The following is a 22698-nucleotide window of genomic DNA, read 5'->3' as shown; positions in this document are numbered from 1 at the left end:
AAAACAACACAGCCCCTCGGGAGCAGACACATCTCACACAACCCTCTTTTAAATAAGGAGGCACCTCCTGTGGGCAGCAGATTACCAGCTCTAGCTAAGCCTCACAGCTCAGAGGGGGCTGTGGGGAGAGTCTGAGTCCTGTCCTCTTCTTCCCCAGATCAATTGGCTGCTTCTGCTGAAGGACAGCAGGCTGCAGATGAGGGCCACAGCTCAAATAAGCATTGCTCTAATTCAACATAAGCATTAAAAATAACAAGCAGTACTTTAAAACTGGGATTGCAAATCACAACAGCTACATTTTAAAGCTACAGAGGATACTTTAATGCTATAATCCATATTAATCTGACACTAAGAACAAGACAAATACACCACGGATACTAATATGGTGCAGATGGTAAAGTGCAGGGCCATGTTAATGAAAGATGAGACTCCACTATTCTTCCCTCTAGCATGCATATACACTTCCCTTAAATATTTACTCTAGCGTTAATGTCAGCAGTGAGTTCCAGCCAGTCTGTAGCTGATGGCAGCATGAAGTGGTGTGCTGTTCCACGACAGCAGACAACAGCAAGTGTCCTAACTCCAAGGTAAAACATGCCTCTTATCAGGGTGATTCCAGCCCTGCCCAGATCTCAGAACACTACTCAACTGCTGCCTGAAGATGCTCATGAAGTCAAGGAGAGTTACATGTGAACACTCATCCTACAAAGTGATGACCAAGCTGTCCCTGGTAGAGAGGAGGCACACACATAGGAATATCTCAACTCACCCTTTAGGATGTGTCGAACAATTTTAATGGAGCTGCCTCTCATGTTCAGAATCTGATGGACTCTCTGACGAATCTGACAGCGGATAGGAAAGAGAAGAAAATAATCTTCAATACAACACAAAACCATGCACAGCCCCACTTTCTCCCACTTTGAGGGAAGAGCAGAAACCCTCATCACCACAAAACCCAACTCAGCCTTGCTAGTCCACAGTCCCAGAACATCTACTCAGAACATTCAGGAAGGCGTGCGGCACAGATACAAGTAACCACAGAACATATTCACAAACCCCAGTGTATTCACACCAGTAGAGATGCAGTATTTTGCACGGATCAAGAAAAGTCACCTGCTGTAGTCTGTGCCTTCGTGAGAGCTTCTGAGAGAATGTCCCCTTCCACTACTCTCTCAGTAGTGGCATACATAGGGCCTTTCCATTTCAAACTGTGACCTCACTTATGGGAGACTGTATGAATTCAGTGACAAGGATCAGCTTCTGTACCCACTAATGCCCTCCCAACTGCTATAACTTGAAGCTGTATGGACACAAGTGCAATAAGCAGGAGGTTTCCTCCAAAAAAAAGGCATTAGAGAGAAGATTATTCAATGAGGCAGTATTTACAAGGATTTAGAGTCTTGTCTGTATCATGGTTAGAAACACAGATGATCTGACAACCTTGTATATAGCTTTACCTGGGGAACATTGGCATTACAGATCTCTGCCATGATGTAACAAATGAGTTGTAGAACAAAGAGACCAGCATCCAGGCGACGGAGATAGAATTCGTCTTCCATGTCATCGTCTATTATCTCTCCCCGACGCACCATGTCCTGGAAAGCAACACAAAGAAAAGGTATGATGACTGTCTCTCAAAGTATTTCCCATTAGCAGTGGCAAAATGTTGGTGATATCTGCAATTTCTTAAGAAACGCTTTGTTCCCCAAAACATTAACATACATATATTTCTCGCCAAAGAAGTACTTTTAATAATTCATTTAAATTCACAAAACATTTCATTCAGTTTTGAACAAGGTTTTGCCTTTGCTGATTGTGAAGTGTGTCCATCTGCAAATTAAAATTTTAATTTAAACACACAAATTACATTTCTAAATTGAGTGATTAGAGACTGTGAATATGGAACAAACCAGTGTATCTATTATTTATAAGTTCTTTGTCAAAATGGAACAAAAAACCTGCTCTTTTACTGGCCATTTGAGGGTGCTGTTAAGCAGTGCAGAGAACATGACTCCAGCAGACTCAAAGACCTATCAGGCTTCCAACTTCATTATCGACTGATGAATGAGAAACCAGGTCCAAACATTCTGCACAAGTACAGCTTTACCATGCCCGGCCTTGCTCTTCCAGCTTCATTTGTTAGCGATACTGACAGGGCCAAACCCTAGCCGGGGTCTGTTAGCAGAAGACCACTGGCTTCCCCGGGAATGCCAACAGTTCGTTCTTCCTCTGCACGTACGGTGTTTCACTAGCAAGACCTGCCCAAACAGAGGCCAAAGGCAGAACGCAAGAGGCCATTCCATTCATCTTGTTCAGACAGAGCATCTTCAAAACACTGGCAAAAGGAGCCCAGCAATAAGCTCAGAGCAGTTTTCTCCCGAGAAAGGCTGGCCACGTCCACTGGCTGAACCCACCATCCATTTTCATGGAGACTGACAGGCCAAAATAACTGATGTCATGTGTGACCTTTTGCATTTGGGGGTTTGTTTTTTGGTTTTGTTCTTAAATAAAGGAAGCAGCTTGTCAGACCCTGCTAGCTCGCTGCAGCTTGTGTGATTTATTATGCAGCCGGCTGGCAGGTGGGCACACACCAGTGGAGCAATATTTTCTCATTAGAGCCATCACCAGAGAGAGCACTGTACCTGTAATGCTCAACAAGAAGTGCTTCCTCCGGGTGCACAGGCTCCAGGCAAACACACGCAATGTCACCAGCACCAAAGCTGATTTAGGCTACCAAATTTTCCTGTTTTGTCAAGCCAAGTCCTCGCATCTAATTATAGGTAGAATCTTTTAGGCACAAGAAGGAAAATTAACCCTGTGCACTTCTCACTGGAGAGAGTGCAATGGATGCTCACCATACAGAAATCTGATTAAGTGACTTAGAAGTACAGCTATTTACCACTGCATGCCAAAAGTGAGAGAGGAAAATGTACATAATGAAATACTTTTTCTTTCCTCCTAGAAGTCTAGTTTGCCAGTGAAAGAACAAGTTAAGTTTAAAAAACAATGCCTAGTTACCAGTGCCATAAAGTCAACTGTTTTGGCTACACTCCAGGATGCTTTAGCATCAGATCTTGTAGACTCCAGCATTTGCACAAGTAATTTACTCCATTTTCTCAAAATCATGGGCACAGACATGACTGGGCAAAACTTGCAGGCAAGCTCTTGCCAGTAAAAAGAAAAATCCAATTTTTGTGCAAGGAGTGATGTTCCTCACCCTACATCCATGCCAAATTGCTTGAATCTGATCAGATCTGGTCTCTAAAGCTAAACAATGTTGACTCTGGCTAGCAAGAGATCGGAAGCCATTAACTGAAATATCAAAAAAACCCATTCCAGAAGGACGACAATTCCCAAACTACTGCTTACCCTCCTCACCGCACACATGCTTACTGGCTACTCTTCTCAACAGTGCTAAATTCCTGAACAGAAAAACATCAACAGGCCAGGATTTTGAATCTCCAGAGCAGGAAACAAAGACCGTGTCTGTTCTGTATTCTGATCCAAGCACAGCGATCACAGGAGCCGAATCCAGGCAACTGCTGTCTTGATTACACAGAGAAGGCAGCCCCTCTCGACAGAGAAGCAAGATTATTTTGTGCCAGTAAATTAAGCAGATATGAATTAGAAGACAAGTACAGTTTTAGGGTGCCTTTTCACAGTCTTTTTTATTTTAAACCACAACCACCCTTTAAATGCTAATCTGCCTCCCAGTACAGTACCAAATAGCCACCTTTCCACTTTGTCTCTCTTTCAAAGCTGTCAAGTTGCTAACCTCCAAATGAGCACTCAGATGCCATTTCTAATCTGCCAACAATATGTACTGAGATGCCCCTTGCTGATGGGAGAAGACAGCAATAAGATGGGCTTCTGTGAAGCTAAAATGAGCTTCTCTCACACTAATGAGGCAGGACTGACAGGCCTCGAGGTGTCAAGTAGAGGCTCAAACCCTAAAGACACAATGGATCTGCCAATGCTATACAAAAGATCACATCTGCTCCACATAGTCACTGGAGTAGGGCCCAAAAGATTGTCCGCAACCTCCTCCTTCTTTACCCACCATTCACCTTCCCCAGCACACACAGCAAGGCTGGGCAGCGCAGAAGGGACGGGCGCTGATCGAGAACAAAGAACACCATGAGGATCCTGGTTTTACTTCCTCACCAGGTGGGATAGCGAGGCCGCTCCAGATCATCAGAGACAGGAAGGCTCCCAGTGGCCATGCAGTAAGACATCTCTTGTCTCCTACACCAAGTATAGATTCTCTCCCCTTACTACTTTCTGTCTGTATTGCTGGGGAGGGGTAAGTGATGCAAGCCATGCTCAGGAGGTGCTTTCAGACCACAGGCTAATAGTAAAATCAAGGTCATCGCTAAGCCCTCGGTCAAAAATGAGATGCAAGAGACAGCAACCGACACTTGCAACAGGAGAGGAGCAAGCAGAAGCCTCGGGTGAAGCCAGACCATCATAACAAGGACTGCCTAGGACCATCTGCTTTCAGCTCACAGCTATGACAACAATTTCCCCAGGAGCCTCTTTCACATGCAGAGGCTGCAGACCCCATAGTGTCTTCATCAGACTGACCACCGTTTTCCTTGAAACAGAACAGTTAGGACTGACCCCTCGTCAGGTCATGGACTCTACTGCAGCCAGGAGAGCAGGCAGGTATCCAGGTCACACCAAGGTGACCAAGAAGCTCTCAGAACCACACAAGAAACCACCAGAGCCCTCTGCCATGGGAAGGACTTTCTTCATTTCTGCCTTAGAAGCGGAAACACACTTGAATTTCTGTAAATTGAGCCACCAGTCTGCAAGAGCTGAAAAGCTCACTGCGATTGCTACAAAGCATACCATCACTTCCAGGTCAGGAGAAACAGAGCAGCAGCTCCTGCAAAAGCACGAGCTCAACTTCAGCAGCAAGAAACAGGAACCTTGTTAGGGCAGTCATCTAAAAAGACCCACCAGTCTCAGCATTAAAGTTCAAAGCTTACTTCAGCTTGCTGGCCGTTTGCTGGAAAAGCTCGCAGTACAGACAGTGCAAATTCAGCCACGCTCTAGAACGCGCACACCCTCCTGTGAACGCAGTTGTGTTCTTCTGACTTGCACTAACACAGCCCCTGCCAGGACACTACGTCCTGCCCTCACTACAACTCCAGGCAGTTCAGCCTTTCTAAACCGAACTGAAATGTTAGGCTAATACAAATTCCTATTTCAGTTATCCCAATCTGTGGGCATTGCTCTCATGCTAGGAGTTCCACCTCTCCCTTTCAAGGGTGGAATGACTTAACTGTAGCACAATTAGCATGTAATTTGTAAGTCATTATAGCGCAAAGTGTCTGGTGAGAATATTTTATCGAATAAACCTGCTGAGTATAATTTTCTGTGGAACTATAAAAATATTAAACCATCTCCTGTCTTTTCCTATCATCTTTAGAGATCACTAAGGCTATTGCTGCCGCCTGTAATTATACCTCATTTTAGAGGGAGTTAAAAGCCATAGGATTTTGCACCATTTCCTACAGAAAGAATTAAAGAATTTGAGACGGGGACAAGATATTTTCTAGGTTTCATTAACTAAAAACTCTGAGAAAAGTGCTAAGACGGGCATCAGGTGTTGGAGACAAATGCTCACATGGACTTTGCTCCTGGGTTTCACATGGCAATTAGGGTAATCACTAAGTTATCACCTCTGATCACTTCCAAATAGATTCCACAGAAGCAAACACATGGGTAACACTGAGAAGGGACTCAGCGGACCTCATCCTGTTTCACTGTCCAGATTAAGGGTGCAGTTTCATTACAACCATTCCTTCTCAGAAACAGCTGGCTTCAGAAATTCCTCCCCTCCCTTCTACCCTCAACTATTCCCACACCTTCACTGCCACAGGCTGAAGAGCTGGGCTATAAACCAGATAGCTAAAATAAGCCAAGCTAAAAGAAAGAAAAAGGAAGAGAACTGCAAGAGTAGGAGCTTCTTATGCCAGCTGCACTACTAAAGATAAAACATCAGGTACGATACACTCAGCCATTCCTTGTGTAAATAGGTTTTCACTTCTTGTAATGCAAGACTTACACCAGGATACTCTGTCCATCTGACTTGGATCTTGTTCTCAGCAGTATAGGCTGAACCTGTAAAATCTCATCAGGTATCATTTTTTCTTTGGGGCAGGGAGAAAGGTGAGGATCTGTATACCAGATTTTTGGCATACTATGTCCTCTACTGCAAGAGGAAGGTCAAAAGTCCCCAGGTGACATAGCACAGTTTCTAAAGGACCAAGTGTTCATACCATCCACTTCAATGATTCATGTGCCACAACTAGAAACATTAAAGTGCTCCATAAATCCTGTCACAGCTAGACACTGCTGTGATTCGACAGACAGAATGATGGCTTTTGCCTACTTCTGCGTGGGGAAAACTCTTGAGCCACTTCAGATCTCAGCTGACTATGTCCCACTGACCATTTGAGGACACTACCAAACAAAGCAAATGATAAATCCAAGGGTGTTCCAAGCTAGGCATGAACCTCAACATCGTTATTTCATACACGTTGTGCCCAATATATTGCACATGTAAGATGTTTCTGCCAAATCCTATTATTAGCTTTAATAAGAGTGAAGAATAGGGATCCATTTATTCTAGCCATTCCAGCCTACAGAGCCCTGCTGTGGGGCAAAAGCACAGTGCCCTTCTGGATCCAGGAGGAAAACCTGAGGTTCTTTGGTTTCTCTTCTCTTGTGCATCTATAAACATGAACAGGTTAATATTATTAATGAAAGAGCTTCTACACAAACTTCTTCACACTCAAATTCCCTTTACCCCCGCTTTGTGCTGGCTGTTTGCTACAGGTGTTAACATTTGCAGACTGCTTCAGGATCTTTTTGGATAAAGGGCACATAAACTAGCTCTGCATGTTGCATTTAAGGGCTCTGTATAGCAGCTGCCCATACACCACAAGACTTCAGCCAGAAAAATGCATTCTGTTTTTTGAGTTCTAAAACCCACACACCAACACTGAAATGTAAAGAATAAATAATTTCTTGCTCTGTTCCAAGGAGGATGAATGGAGCATGGAAGGATAGCAGGAAAGGGTAAAGGCTGTTTTTCTTCAGGCCACTGTTCATTTGTGAAGCTGCAGCTGTCCATATGGAGCCTGAATGCTGGCAGCAAAAGCAACTCCATTCATCACTCACCCCCATGCCTTTTTGAGCAGCAGCAGCGCTGCTGAGCTCTGATGCCCTCGGAATGTTTGCCAGTGCCCAGAGAAGTGGCCTTGGCCATGGGCAGACAGCTGTTTGTCGGAGCCTGGCAGGGGGCTGCAGCCCGTGGCACGCTGAGCTCGCCCGCGTGCAGGGACGGCGGCTGCAGTGATTACTCTCCGTCAGTGCTAATCAATCTCACACCCTCTTCAGTGCCGATACAGATAATCTTGTGGGAAGCTGGCCAAGCTCGCTAACAGCTCTGCAAGCTGCTTCCTGACTCCAACAGCTCGCCCTCTTTCAAAAAGTCTGTTCCAGCTTCAGTTCCAAGAAAGTGCTGTGTGGTACCAAGGCTCATGTCATTCAAACGATTCACTGCTGGTGTGCAGAGAGCACACCAGCCTTTGGCTGCAGCCTCATCTAACTAATCAAAATAGACGCTTTCTCACAGCTGATCAGAACTCTAAAGACCAGGGTAGGAGGCCTCGCACATTATCATGTAATTGTCTCTCTGCATTTCACTTACTCTCCATCTGCCAAACCAAGCAAGATTGCAGCCAAGTAAAAGTGAAGGCAAATTGAAGCACAGACTTAGGCCCTCCTAGTAAAATTCACCCTAAGAAAAGGCCAGAAGCACTTGCTGTAAAGAAGTTCTCAGCCCATTTTATCTGAGGTTAACTGGAAGCTGGAGAGCAGGGCAACAAGAATTAAGAGGTAACAGCACATGTATGAGGGCACGGCTCAGAAGAGTGACCTGGCTGAGCCAGAAGCTCTGTGCAGACGACATGCCTGTGCAGACGTATTATAGACGTGAGCTGGCAAAACTTAAGCAATACATACATGTTTCTCTCCATCAATCTTCTTATCGGCTGCCTGCATTGCATCCAGGTACTTAAAATACAATTCCATCAGCCTATCAACCTGCAAGGGCAGAAGAGAGAGACCTAAGCAAGAAAAAAGAACAATGCAATCATCTTTAATCCTTCATGCTATGTTGTTTTCCTCCCAGCTGCAGTCTTCACAAAGTAACAGGCAATTCTGTCACTCACAGGAAGGACTACATTACAGAAGGATGGTGCAAGTGTTGGTCGGATAAGCACGCTGAGTCTGCAGGCATTTGAATGTAATCCCGCATCACAAGACACAATATGGTCTTGTCGGCTCCAGCTAAAAGGTAGCAGAGAGACACGTGTCTCTAGCTCACTCGTTCTCCTGTGCTGTGGTTCTCCAGTTCTCCTGGTTTCCTCCACAGACCTTTCTGTCTATGCTGTATGCAGCTAAGCTTATTTTAAATGTATCAGACATGTTATGGCTCTCCTGCTCTCCTCTGAACTGTATTAGGTAATTGAAAGCCTATCCAGTAATGGGAAATTTTCTGCAATTGGTAGAACAGGTTATGAAAAATACCTTTAAAACACACTAATGAGGAATATACTAAGGAACCGGTATTTCCCCAGTGGCGGAATTTACAAATCCCTTGGGATTACTGGTTTGCAAAAGCTGCTGTTTCTGTTTCGCAGCTGTTTGATCTATCCACCACCATGTAAATATTTTGGAAAGAACTTCCCAGAGTAAACACCACTAAAGTGACACATTCTAGGAGAGGAATAGGGAATGTTAGATGGGTACTATAGCAATTCCTAAACTCTCTGCAAGAGAGCTTCACTAGAAAAACTGGCACCTTTCCACACTGCCCTGGTCTCACAGAGCTAGCACAATGTAATACCACATAATGTGTTACACAATCAGGCTTCAGCAGAGAGACACAACGCAGGACTGAGAATCACTACTACCATGTGCAAAAGCACCAGAAAACAAGAGCACATGTGATGTGGGAGGCCAAGCACCAAAGGCATTTCCAGTTCTCCAGTTTGTAAATAACAACATGAATGAGAGAACGATGGCCTGTGAGGGTACAAGTCTCTATAGGCAGGTACAATGACGGCTTTTCAGTAACTTAGTGAGTGTACACAGGCACCCTGCTGTTATCAAGTATCCTCCCAGCCTGGTAGCCCAGAGACTGCAGACACATATTCAGCACTCACCTTCTCACTGTCATTCTCTGTGAATTTATTCAGCAACCGTGTCCTCTGCTGCCCTCTCAGGTTTCGCAGAAGGGAAGCCAGGATGGAACAGACATGTTCTAGAGATACAAAATAAAAACTGCATGCTGAGATCAGGAACAGGAGCTTATTTTCTCTGTAACATGCCATTAAATTTACTACTAGCACTCCTGTGCGTAGCTGTTGATAAGCGGAACCCTGGTTCCTTCCCATCACCGGTGAGAGGAGGCAGAGCAGCAGCAAGAGCAGCAAGCCATGTTTGCAGGGAGCACAGACAGCTCCTCGCCCATCACAGCCCAGCTAGCGAGGTCTCCTCTGGCTCTGCTGCACTACTCCTGCTATACTGATCCTGCTTTTCCTTGGTGACCTGAAAAAAGCACCTTACGTAAAGCACAAATTCTGCCCCGGTTTACCTCCCCAGGCTGGCGCGCCTGCCTAGCAGCACACACTCTCTTTTTGGCACCCTCCATCACAGCTAAAGGCACACCATGCTGCCTCCTCCCTTGGGGCTAAAAGGAATCCTGGCCGAAGCCAGCACTGTCACTCAAATGACCCTTAGGTTACCAAAGAGGGGACGGTTACTGAAACAGGAGAGCTTGCGAAAGGAATAACTGTGCCAGTGTGCAGGTCCTGCTGAGACTTAACTGGTATTAGCGAGAGGAAAAAAATCCTCAAACAAACTACTTTTATTTACAGAAAATCCCGTGGAATGAATACAAATGTGCCACAACAAACCAGAAACGACCAAATAAACGTGTTCTAGGGTCTTATCAATTGCACTTGGGGGTCATATTTTACAGCACAAACCTTGGAGCCAAGTGAAAAGTCAATGCTGCAAGCACACAAGAGACATCTGTGTTAATGTCCAACCATAGTTTCATTCTGAAAGGTGATTGAACCAAGTGCCTCGAACCCACAGCAATGCTGGTCTCCTCCTGAGGAGCAGGACTGAGTTCTGAGGCCTTCTGCAGGAACATGGATGCGCCTTGGTGGGGGACCACAAAAGGAGGTATCAAAGGGCCATGTGGCATTGCTGCTTCTGTGCCTCACACACCTTTCAGAAGCTCCTCCTGAGCGCGCCTCCCAGAACCCCCCCCGTACGCCGTCCCTCACCAACACGGTGCACAAAGCACCAGGTTCAAGTGGTGTTCAAAACCACAGTGTTTCGGAACAGGGCCTTGAGCTCTTTGCTCCTTGAGGGACAGAAAGCAACACGATCTTCTTCAAAAGCACACTTTTTCATGTAGGGTGTCTTACACTTCTTTAGCCACTAATATTTGGCTGTACCAGACTTCAGCAAAGTACAAAAGCAAGTGCGGAAGCAGAGTGGCCACACACTGCACTTCTGCACCCCCGGTATCACAGGAGATGCAGAGATGCAAAAGATTTGCAAAATGTATGCCGACACCAGAAATTATGTTGGCAGTATCAAAGAGTATATGGTTTTAATATGGGGAAATAAAACCAAGCACAAAGGCGCAAAGCAAATGAGAGAGGCATGAGTTTCTCTCCCTTGCCAAATCATTTGCTATTGCTTCCTGCCTACAGGTCTGCATTAAACACAGACCTTATGTTTTTGATATCTCAATATATTCAAAACTGTAACTTCTCCAGGATGTCCTCACCATAATCTTGCTGATTAAGACTGATGAAAAATAACAGCCATAAACATTTCCTCACCCACAGTGGTGGGGAGAGGAGACAGGGTGCCAAGATTTGTTACTTTCAGAGAGGAAAATGTAATGTGCAGAGGAAAGGGATCATCATCTTAATGCCATCGAACCATTTTAACATGCATTTCCACGGCGCTGCCTAGCCTGGAGCCATGAGAAGCCTTGATCGATTGCACCAGCGTACAAAGAACAAGCGACACCGACGTGTTTGCAGGGAGCTTCTGCACTAAACTGCCAGCTTACGCTTCCGCGGAAAAGCAAAGTCATACAAGCCGCTTGTCGAAGTTGTGTCTGCCCTCTCTGCGGCACAGATTATCTGCACACTACATAAGGGCAGCAAACAGAAGAGCCTGTACACACGCACGCACACACCCCATTTCATTAGCTACTTATAAATGTAGCTTCCTTAGAAACAGATTTCTGCCTGAGGTGGTGTCAATTTTTCATGTACCAAAGAGATTGGGAGAGCTGCTGGCAGGAGGAGCAGGGGAGATAACAGGTTTATCGGGTGGCCAGCACCGTGTGGCTGCTCTGTCATTTCGACAGGATAACATGGGGGTGAAGGATGGCTCTTGGTATGTCAGTGCACGCTCTCGCTGCAGAGAAACAGTTATTCCACAAAAAGCAACACCAAGTCAAGTGTCTACATTAAAAAATATTGTAAAAGCCTCCAAAGTCCTTGCAAGATTCTATTTTCTTAAGGTGAAAAAAACCACAACAAAATGAAGACTTTTTTTTTTTCCACATATATCCCAACAGATGCTCTGCTGTTTTAGAAAGAAGCCAGCATTCTGTATTTCACACTATTTTTTCCCAAACCTTCTTTTTTTAGAAGTGTTGACACAGTATTTTAGCAGTAATGTTCTCACCAATGATGTATCTTCATTGCTTTTTTTTCAATATTCCTTTACTAGGAAATGTATTTTAGCCATCATTCTTGCTTTAGTGCTTATATGCAGATATTTATCCATTTTATCAATAAAATCTTTGAAACTACTGAGAAATAGCTGACACAGGCTTTTTAAGAGTGAGGTTATTCTTTCAACTTATCACTCCAGAAAATCCAGGAAATATTTAGTTGCCTGGCCAAGATGTTCAAAAAGATATTTTACAGAAATATTTCTGAACTATCTAAACCCTTTTTTTTTTATCAGCTTCCTGGAAAAAAAAAATGCACTAGTGTGTTTCATGCCCCCCCCCCCAAAGTCACAATTATGCCGTAACACAACTCCTGGCCCAATAAACACAAACATCCATGTGCAAGGACACCAGCCAAAATCAGGGCAAACCTTGTGTAAGAGAAGTGCTATAGGCTGAATCCATTATTCAATGGATTAAAGCATTTACACAAGTGATCAGAAGTGAGAGGTGTTAACCTGAGAGTGAAGGTTTCGGTGGACATGAGGGTCTCACCATTTTCCCACGGACTACACCAACATATATCTCACATATGCAAAATTTTAAAAGTCCATAATCACAATATTTGCTCGGGATCGGATCTTCTTTGGAAAATGATTAGTAGCTGGTGCTGTTCCTAGTCCTCAGAAAGCAAAACCTGCAGCTGCCCAGCTTTGATCTCAGCTGACAGAGAAGAGGCCACAAGCTGCACATCGCCCTCAGGCGACACCTCAGGCAGCCTGCCTGCCTGCCTCTGAATATCTTGGGAACTTCTCAATAATCCAGCCAACGCTCAGCCAAAGTCCACATCACCTGCACAAAAAGCATCATCTTCAGGGAGGGCAACAGACAAGGCCAGAGGCAGAAGTTGCTGCCTAGCCTCCGTTTCTAAGAACGACTAAATAGGTTTCCTTTGAAAAGCAAACACCAAAATGAGCCAGTCAGCACCACCAAAGATTCCTTTAAAGGAATAATGGTTATCAGCTGGCAGCTAGTATGCATCAAGAACAACTTTTTTCATATAAACATCCCAAAATCTCACAAATTCGTGGATATGGGAAGACAGAGGCTTCTTTCTTATTAGCAGATAACACTGTTTTCTGCCCCATCGGCTGGCTCACCTGCACGTACCACTACTCTCCACAACGCCGACGCTGCAGTGCAGCGCACCGTGCCAGCCACATCGCTGGTTCTAGGCAGGTCATATCACTTGTGCTCGCCCAGCTGCACCACAGTCCTGCTTAGATCAGGATCACCTCGGGCTCTCGGAAGCCTTTCCCTCTCCAGACAGGCACGAAGACTTCAGAATGCAAGCAGTGTTTAAAACACCCTAATTAGATCGATCTTGACTTCAGCTGCGGTGTGTTGGAATACAGATTAATCTATTCCATGGCTGGCACTGGCAGCTGCAACAGCAGGAGGTCCTGTCAAATCAAGCCGTAACATTACACCCCCCCCCCCTTTTTTTTACATTTCATTATAACAGACATCTGCCTAGTAGGGGAGGAAGCTCAAGCATTCTCCCCTGCAATACTGATGCAGAGGAGGCAAGCATCCTTTGGGAGGAAGGGGAAGGCGTGCGCTTCTGGGTGCAGCGGGACAGCAGCCATTAGGTAGACGAGCAGGGTATTCTGCTGAACCCGGCAGAATACATTTAAGAGCCTTCTGTCTTGTAAAGAACTCTTAAGATAAATTGTGGTTTCTAATTAGGAGCAGGAAAGTACCAGGAAAAAAAAAGGCACCTCTTTCAGAAGCTTCTATCCTTCCTACACACAAAACTCTGCAAGCTTCACGTCTGTTTGCTGGGAAGCTTAGATGAAGCCCCCTAAGGACCAGCAGCTCCCCAGCTCTGGGAGGGAGGATGCTCGCACCGAGGCCACACTGTCAAAACACCCCAGGACCAGGCGTGCAACTGACCCAGCTGAATCCGCAGCAGAAGAGGAGTGCTGAGAGGTGACTTCTGGAGTTTCTCCTCTGCACAGCTTTTGGATACACATGAAATGCATTCAGACGGAGGTTTTTCAATGCAGCTTGTAAAGTCACAGAAGACTGACTGCTCCTACACTCCACTAGTGTTTTGGTTCATTACAGGTGGAACCACAGACATGCTATTCCAATGGTGTAGCATCTAACAAGCTTACCTGTTTTCACATGCATTAATAATCTGCACTTTAAAGAGAGTAACCCACGCAAGTATCACAGTATTTTGCCAAGAAAAATCTTATCTTAAAATACTGACAGCAGTAAAAAAATACTGATTTTACTGATGGGTAAAGTGGGGCCTGGAAAGGTTGAAAAAGCTCCACACACAATGCCCCTGGTGAGCTGGAATCCAACCATCACGCTGAATGTAAAACAAAATTCTTTCTATCAATTGAGAAAGTTTATTTTTGCGATGTGCTTGTAACAGAGAATGCTAACTTTAATTGAGATAAATTTAACTCTGCACTCAGCATCATGGCTCATTCAAATAACAGATTCCTGTCACATTCTGGAGGGTTGATGGTAAAATAACAAATTGGCATAATAAAGTTCTGTTTAAACAGACTGATGCCTTCCCTAGGTATTCACTTCAGAAGACCACCAAATGAAAAATATTTTCTGCTGGCTGACAGAGGGTGTTCAGTTAATAAAGGTAACTCTTTATCAGGCCATTTTTCTGTTGCTGCCTTTTCACTTTTACATGGCCAGGGAACTTAGTTCTGCAGCAGGTATTCATTCCAAGGGCTTTGCTACCTTTCAGTGTATGTTACAAAGGAGTAAGAGCCTATTTACTAAGAAACGGGTTTTGCTGTTGTTTTTTAAAGGAAGCGTATAGCTGAGTATCTCCAAAAGAGGCTTCCTTATTGTTAGAGGGTCAACTGGCAAAAAACCACAGTGATAGGAATTCTCATTTGGAAATTGGCTGAACTAATTCTCAGGTTATCAAATTAAGCATTCCTAAGTAAAACTGACATCTAAGTCAAGAGAAGGCATTTAAATGAAGATGAATTGGACAAACATCTTTTTATAGTTCATCAAACTCTCTAAGTGAGCAAAACTAGACTGCAAATAACTGTCCTGAGAAAGAGCAGGAGAATATACAGCCTATCAAGGAGTTATGATTGCTTCACTACAGACTAATTCAGAAGGAATTTGTGTTTTCTCCATTTTTAGCTCACTGAGACTGTTCAAGAACTTCAAGTTAGCATCCAATGCTTCAATTCAACTGTTGCTGTGGGAAGTCCAGTACTAAGTGCCGTTGCACCCTTACGGACAGTGAAGACAAGCTGACCCTCAGCTTTGCAACAGAAGAGATTTTGGAACACAGATAGTCGTGCAGCATCCCCCACATTCCAAAATTTACAACACGGAAGCATTATTTCAAATCTTACCCTATATTTATGCCAAGAACCACTCAGAGCCAAATTCCTATTCATTCCCTACAGTCTCAGCCACTAGACACTTGCCTCTGCCCTCTCTGCCCTTCCAGCTCAGTTCCACTGAAGCCACGAGGCAACCGGGCTCCCCTCAGGGTACCCTGTCAGTACACACGAACATGGCAGATCTCACCATTTTATGTGTATAATGTAGACCCCAGTCCCAGACTGGCCAAGACCACATTTTCTCCACAGTTTGGCATTCACCTTTCTAACAATGCTCACTATAGGTAGCCTATATTACACTACCATGTGATACTTACCATATAGATAAGCCACAACAAAAGGCTACGGCCAAGCTGTGCTGTATCGTACCTTGTACACGGTGCTCAGTCTCTGACTCGACACCCATCTGGATGACACTACCAGAGGCATCACAGTCCTTAATCAGGAAGATTACAGGGACCAGTCAATCACAAAAACAAACACTGAGCATCTAGTGGAATTAAATGCATTTCTGCAGTAATACTTGTCACTAATTCTCCACCTCCTACAACCTACCTCATCCGCCTTTCCATCTGCTCCACACAATGCCAAGCAGCACCTGAGGGGGACCCCGCTAACATCATTCAACAACCTCACAATAAAACCCTATCCAAGACACGCTCCTTTCTACAGCGACAGGCTATTTCTCTTAAAAGCTGGCCAAGCTGGCTGGATGCTCACAAGTATTTTGACCCCCCAGACATAGGAAAACTCTAAGCCATTTCTGTCTTCAACTGCAAAATACTTGCTTTGAGTTGCTTCACTGCCTCAGAAAAAGGCAAATTGCTTCACATGAGATTCTTCTCCCAAACCTAATACCCTCAGAAGTATATCATGATCTGTACAAAGTCAGGCAAAATTCAAGTGTAGATAATGCATAGTCAGTTAGACACCACCAGCCCAATCTTCAGGCTCAGATCATCCATAAAGATGGTTAAGAAATTTTCCCTTTCTCCTTTCCTCATTACATAGTGTATATAAAGCACAAATATGTGCAGTTTGGATTTGAATTGTTCACAGGGTCCCTAGAGTAAATAATTTTTAAACACTGACAGTGTTTAAAATGTAGCTAACCAGCACTGCCACCTTTATGCTAGCTTTTAAAAACAGAGAGAAATACATTACAGAGAAGTTATTTTTATCAAAGTTAATTTGGATTATAAATTTCTGTAATAAATAAAAGCTCACCAAGTCACACTGAGATTTTTTTTCACCAGGGTATTTATTATTTTGCCACATTCAGAACACTGCCTTCAAGACAATAAAATAAACTTTCTTTTATAGACTCTCTCTTATCTAAAAAACAACACTACTATAAAACAAAGACAAGGGGAGTATTTTCCTACCACCATCAGACACATATGAAAGATTTTGTGCTCTAAAGATGGTGCATCAGATGCCCAGCAAGAAGAATGTCTCTGCAGCTAACTACAGCTAAAGCATCCTCGCGCCCCAGCTGGTGCTCGTACCTGCAGCCTGGCGGCACTCTGCAGCTGCAGACAAAGGGATGCCCAGGACAGGCGGAGGAGGTAGAGCTCCAGTGGACAAACGCTTCTGGCAGAGCTGTTTGGTACCTCACCCTGCGCTGAAGCCTTTTAACAGGGTTGTCCTTCAGCAGTTGTAATTAGGCTCCAGGGTTAATGGGCTATTAAGAATTTCGTATTTTGCAGCATAACCACGACTGTCTGTCCCAACGCAGTCTCAATGGCATTACAGCGAACGCGTTCCCAGCACACCGCCTCAGAACTGCTTTTTAATAAATACCAGTGCCTCTGCTACAAAGCCGTTCTAGTTAATCCTTTAAAAGAATATGTTCCTCCATTTGACATACACATGAATGCTCTCCTAGCAGAAGAGGACCATTCTAATTAATTTTTAATTTTTTTTTTTAAACAGTTTGAACACAGGATAAAGTTTTTACAAGAAAAGATGACAAGAGAAGACTTAATCCTAGCATTCTTTTTGATAAAGAAAGAGATATGCAGAAAGAACTGTGTTACTAGGATCAACACAGCACAGAGGGCATTGATTCTCAATCACGATAGACCTGCACTGTTTCCTTTAAAACCAGCAGGCACCAAGGAGTCTTTGCAGTATTCCTGTTCAGCTAGTGGCTCACAGGAGCCAACCATCAACCAGCAGTGCCCCCAAGCAATTACTGTATTGCTGGTGCAACATTTGGCAAAGTAAAAACATATACTATGCAGCTTATACACGTGTCAGGACAATGGCTGCGAGAGGCTCCAGGGGAACCCTGTTAAACATCTCAATTAATTCCCATTGTTAGAAATTCAGTAACTCACCTGCCCAGTGATGCAAAACAAAGAAAATTGGACTTACTACCACAGCATTGTAGGGAGAGTTTATTTTAATAAAACTGATTTCTGGACTCATCTTAATGTCCTCCATTTCTTCTGAATATTAATGAGACAGAGGTATGATACAAAGACTGTTTGCATGGATCACTCCATTTTCCTGAGGGCAGATTTGCTTTTTTCCTATCACAGAAATAGTTAGGAACTGACCCTGTTAGGGCTGCCCAGACTGCTACCTAATCCTCACAGTAGTCAAGATTGCACACAGATGTCATCTGCAGTCTCAAGACGAAGCAGATGAGACCGAGATTAACTCACTTTCCCAAACTGAAAAATTAAGTCAATGACATGAGCCACAGACCCAGATCTCTACTCAGAAGCTCATATCCTAACTTGAGCTTTCTCTCAGTAGGAAGAATTAAACAACCTTATTTTCATACTGCAAATAAAGATTTCAAAACATCCCCTAAATCCATCATCTAAGCGCAACTGCACTCTCTGCAATTTTATTACATAAACCCCAGAACACAGGGACAGCATTTCTTCCTCAACATTATCTATCCAAGACAAGCAACACAATACAAGACAGATAAGGCAGCCAGAATTGGCAGCCTGTGCGTGAATCATTCCTGGCTGGTGCTGGGCTGCAGGTAAGCCCCTTCTCTCCGCCCGTGCTAGGAAAGCAGCGGCTGCCACGTGTGCGCACACAGCTCATGGCACTGCCAATTCCTGCTTTGACCCACCATCCCGCCTCAGCCCCACAGCCCCCAAGGCGCAGAGCCCACCTCTGCAGCTATCACAGCCTAAGAGTGCCTTGCCAAGCTGCTACCTCCCTTAACTGAGTGTTACCATCTTTTAATGTTGGTGCTCTAGAACAAGTGTAGTTATCAGCTCACCGCTGGCAGTTTTCAAGAAGAAAACAGCCGCTTGCTGAATTTGGCCCTCCTCTTCCTCACCACCGTGTCCTCAGGAAAGACAAGAACAAGCAGATGCTCACCGAGCTGCCCCCAGCTCTGCAGCTCTTCCAGAGAAAGGGGCTGCTCAGTCCCAGCCAGTGCCTCAGCCCAGCGCCCGGCAAGGTCTGCAGGAGGCAGCACCTCCCTGCCTTTGCTTTGGAGAACATCGGGACAGCTGGTTCTACCCGAGCTGCGGAAACAGTACCAAAGCAGGGTATTTGGGTTTAGAGCTCCCATGTTGTTGCTGTTTCCTTCCATTTTCCCTTGGTTTGCTGAAAGCGTTAAGGATGGATACTAGGCAAGCCTGAGAACCCCTCACACCTCTTCAGCTTTTGACAATACTCACCCTTTATAGAACTGAGATGAGTAATGAACAGACACAAAACCTCAAGCATCATGGGCAGTATTTAAAGTTTCTTCCAAGACATATTCAATTATCAACAAAATGGAAAAGGTAATGTTACCAGAAGCAGGAGGGACTGACCCTGGATTCAGTTCAGCATAAGGTCCTGCAGTAATACTCCACAGCAGATTTCTGTTAAAGCAGAGTTTTCCAGGGGAGAGAGGAAAAAAATAGAAAAAAAAAAAAAAAAAAAAAAAAAACAAAAAACCAACTTCAAAAGCATGCAGTTTATTTCTGCGATGCCTGATGTTCATCGAGTCACACTTCAGTGCTCAGAGCCATGAAAACACTGCTTTTGAGGTGACATTTGTAGTTGCCTCATTACTCTTTTCAAAAGAGTTTTGCATCAAAGAGTCACAGCTTCAAACAACAGACCCTACAGGAGTAAAATAACTTATTAACAGCACATGAAATGGAATCGCCAGGAACTGCTGATACCAAAACAAGCAGTGCAAGTGTGTCATCAACAGCTAGCCTGCAACAGGGAGCCTGGACCTGAAAGCTGCAGGAGCCCTGAAAAGACTGGTGATGTGCTATTCCCTCCTCTTTGCAGGTACTTTTCAGACACTTCTCTCCATTCACCTCCTCCATGGAAGCAAGCCTACCTTCCCATGACAATAAGAAGGATCTGGAAGCAAGCCTACCTTCGTGTTCTTTTTCAGTTGTTCCAACTTTCTTTATCTTTTTGGGTGATTTCATGAAGAGAGGAAAGATGGTCCTCAGACCAAGAATGTCAACAAACTTGTGACAGTTGTCTGTGCCCTCTGGTCCAATCATGGCATGGTCCAGTACCTTCAGGGCACTGCTGCGGGAAATCTTCTTCTCTCTGTGAAAACAAAGAGGGAAGTTAAACTTTTCAGGGGCACAAGGAGCTTTGGACCACACTACTTTAAAGAGACAGCATGAATAGGGAAATGAATATGATAAGGGAAGTATGAAGAGTCTGAGCACAAGCTCTAAGCAAGATTTTCTTCAAGAAGCCAAAACATTATATCGACAAATACTCTTTTCAAAACTGTGGCTGAGAATATTCTCTTGGTTATTTCTTTTTTAATGTATTTTATTTCTTTTTATTTCATTTATTCCTATGGTTTTATTTTCTTATTTTTTATTTCTTGGCTATTGAAGAAGTTATTTCTTCAACACCTTACAAACACTAGCACAAAACAGCAGGGGAGGCTGGGTTGGGTACACAAGGCGAATACTATCACAGCAAAAAGATCAGGATTTGGATCTAGCAATAATTCAATTTAATAACGGAGTAAGTTTAGTCAGTATAGCTTAGTGGTCAGCTATAATGAAGAAAACCCCATCTCCAAAAATCACGTTTGGAAGGATGCAGATAGATTCTGGGCTATTCTGTTTTAATGTGAGTTCAGAATGCTGATGCTGGTAACTCAAACCGGTAACACACAGATGGTCTGAAAATGATCTCCAAAAGTCCTGTACGTCTCAAACCAGAAACAGAGGAATTTATAATTCATCCAGGGGAAAAATTTAAAATACCTTGTGAAACATGAACTGAAAAAGCGGTCGCTAATACAGCCCATAAAACCAATAGACCAGGTAAACGTCAGCAGGAGCTAACATGAGCTGAAGAACAAGAGCCCCCAGCAAGCCCAAAGGCCAGGCCAGCCCAGGAGGACATTCACCCTGGGGCAGGATGGTCACAAGCCCCACCACCTTCCACTCCAAGTGCACGGCAATCTCCTCTGATTTTCTCTTCTCTAATTTGTTCTCTAACAAATACATAGCTACATGCACATATAAAAATAAATCCCCCCAGAAACAAGCTGTGCTCCTCCCCTGGAAAGATGAGAGAACAATTCTCCTCAAACACACACTAGCTGCTCCACACTACCATACGGCACTCAGGTATCGTTGTGGACCTGGAATAAGGACCTATAAAGAGCAAACCACTGACGCAGTTCAGCCCCCTCCTCTTTCCCCCCCTGGAGGCAGCAGCACCCACGCTGTCCTTGCACACACCTGCCAAACCCAGCAGTGCGGGAGCAGCCTGCCCACCTGCAAACAGCACATGCTGAGCCACCCGGACCTCATGTCCATCAGCAGGGTCTTCTTGCCCAGGGCTTCTTGAAGCCCAAGCTCCAGAGAGCCATGGAAAACACCTTCCCTTCAGAGATTGAACTTCGTGAACCCCTAACAACATGCAAACTAAAAAACCGTATATTAACACACTAGCCTAAAAGAAAGTTACTTTGCCCAGTGCAGCTGCGGGTGCTTCCGATGGGCACGAAGCAGTTGTTGAAAGCACCACGTGCAGCTGGGATCTGGTACAGCAATGAGTTCTACCCATGAGCGAAGAGCAGTGCAGGAGGGTGCTCAACACCCCCACCTCCCCTCTACAGGGAGCTAAAAATAAAGTACTACTTAGGCCAGACAATATAAGAAATGTTTTCAGGGGAAGTAATTGCATATTGATCAGCATTTAGGAAGGTTGCACAGAGCTGATCTCTGGAATATTCATTGGGTTTAAGTTCAGGCTTTTAGAGATCAATAGCTGCTTGACTGGACTGTCTAGAGTTGATTTTATTTGAAATATTTATTCTGCCGGAGGGCAAGCAGTTTATCTTAGTCTCATCTGTGCTTATTGAGGTCACTTTTAGCTGAACACTAATTCAAAGACAAGCATACATGACCATCACCAAATAGGGAGTGACCTCAGTCTTCACAGGGAACTCTGAATTACAACTTTATTTGCTAACCATTGTTTTCCTCCTTTTAATACCTTTACATCTGAGAGAACTCTTTTGGTACATTTATTATTTCAAAAAGAAGAGGTGCCATCATTATTTGGACTTTCCACATTAGCATAAACCCAATCTCTCACCTTCGAAAATACTAGCAAAAGCAGAATACCAGATTTCCTGGAAAAGTGCTGCATAAAATGGTTCCGTTTAATTAACCAGAAGATTTAGTAAAGAGACAATCTAAGTTTCCATGGGGTCATTAGGAACAGCAGGACAAGAAATCATAAAAGGATTTTAATAATCATAAAAAATATACCCTGAAATAGCTATAGTCAAGCTTTGGGGAGCTGTACAGAGTTGTCCATTTTCACCTTGTTTTTGCTGTACAGGAGCAAACGCTTTTTTCAGGGTCAAGAAAAGCCACTGAATAGCTGCAGAATAGAAGATCGCGTTGCCCAAGTGATGCACCTTTCTGTAAGCTCACTTTGCTGCATTTGTCTATGTGCATACACCCGCGCCTTCAGTTAATAACTGGGAAAGCCACACGTCATTTTTCCTATGCAACAGAGAATCTTCTTGACACATCCCCTGGGAACCAAGTAGCTGCATCTCCTCCAAACCTTAACACAATTTTACAGCAAAAGCAATAAGCTTCCTGTCAGTGTGCGCAAGGGAACTGACATTACAAGCCTGTTTTTCTCTCTTTTGGCTTTGTAAGGTAAACTGCATTTAGGTTACCAAGGCAAGGCTGAGGGACTGCGTACTAAAAAGTGCTTCGTGACCTAAAAAAAAAATAATTGAATTTAATTCTATGTGACATTTATAAACTTTTCACTCATGGCTACCACCTTGATAAACCATCTTATTTTTGATAAAGACACTCCATAAAATAAACGAGCCTCCATTGCTGCACAGATGCAAATCAAATAATTATATATACTCATGCTCTCATCCTACTTCAAAACTTCCTACTTCATTTCTGCTGTCACAGGCTCTGTCCTTCTCAACCTGGTCTTCTCCCAGACCCCTCTGCTCACCTCCCACATACCTGCTCAGTGAAGCTCCACTCCCAGTGGCCA

General features: G+C 44.2%; 1 protein-coding gene across 4 annotated transcripts in view; it reads right to left on the bottom strand.

The window, feature by feature from the left end:
* CTNNBL1 (catenin beta like 1) overlaps positions 1–22698 on the bottom strand; it is a 56156-nt gene that overhangs the window by 4924 nt on the left and 28534 nt on the right. For all 4 annotated transcript variants that reach the window (XM_030008705.2, XM_041122762.1, XM_041122763.1 and 1 more), the window contains 5 exons: positions 19553–19734; positions 9243–9340; positions 8038–8118; positions 1458–1595; positions 770–842 (listed from right to left, as the gene is read on the bottom strand). In XM_030008705.2, the coding sequence (XP_029864565.1) occupies positions 770–842; positions 1458–1595; positions 8038–8118; positions 9243–9340; positions 19553–19734 (572 nt within the window). The remainder of the gene's footprint in view (positions 1–769; positions 843–1457; positions 1596–8037; positions 8119–9242; positions 9341–19552; positions 19735–22698) is intronic.

This window comes from Aquila chrysaetos, chromosome 3 (genome assembly GCF_900496995.4).
Source record: "Aquila chrysaetos chrysaetos chromosome 3, bAquChr1.4, whole genome shotgun sequence".
Classification (NCBI taxonomy): domain Eukaryota; kingdom Metazoa; phylum Chordata; class Aves; order Accipitriformes; family Accipitridae; genus Aquila; species Aquila chrysaetos.
Note: the sequence above shows the minus strand (reverse complement) of the source record. Positions and strands in the feature narration are given on the sequence as shown.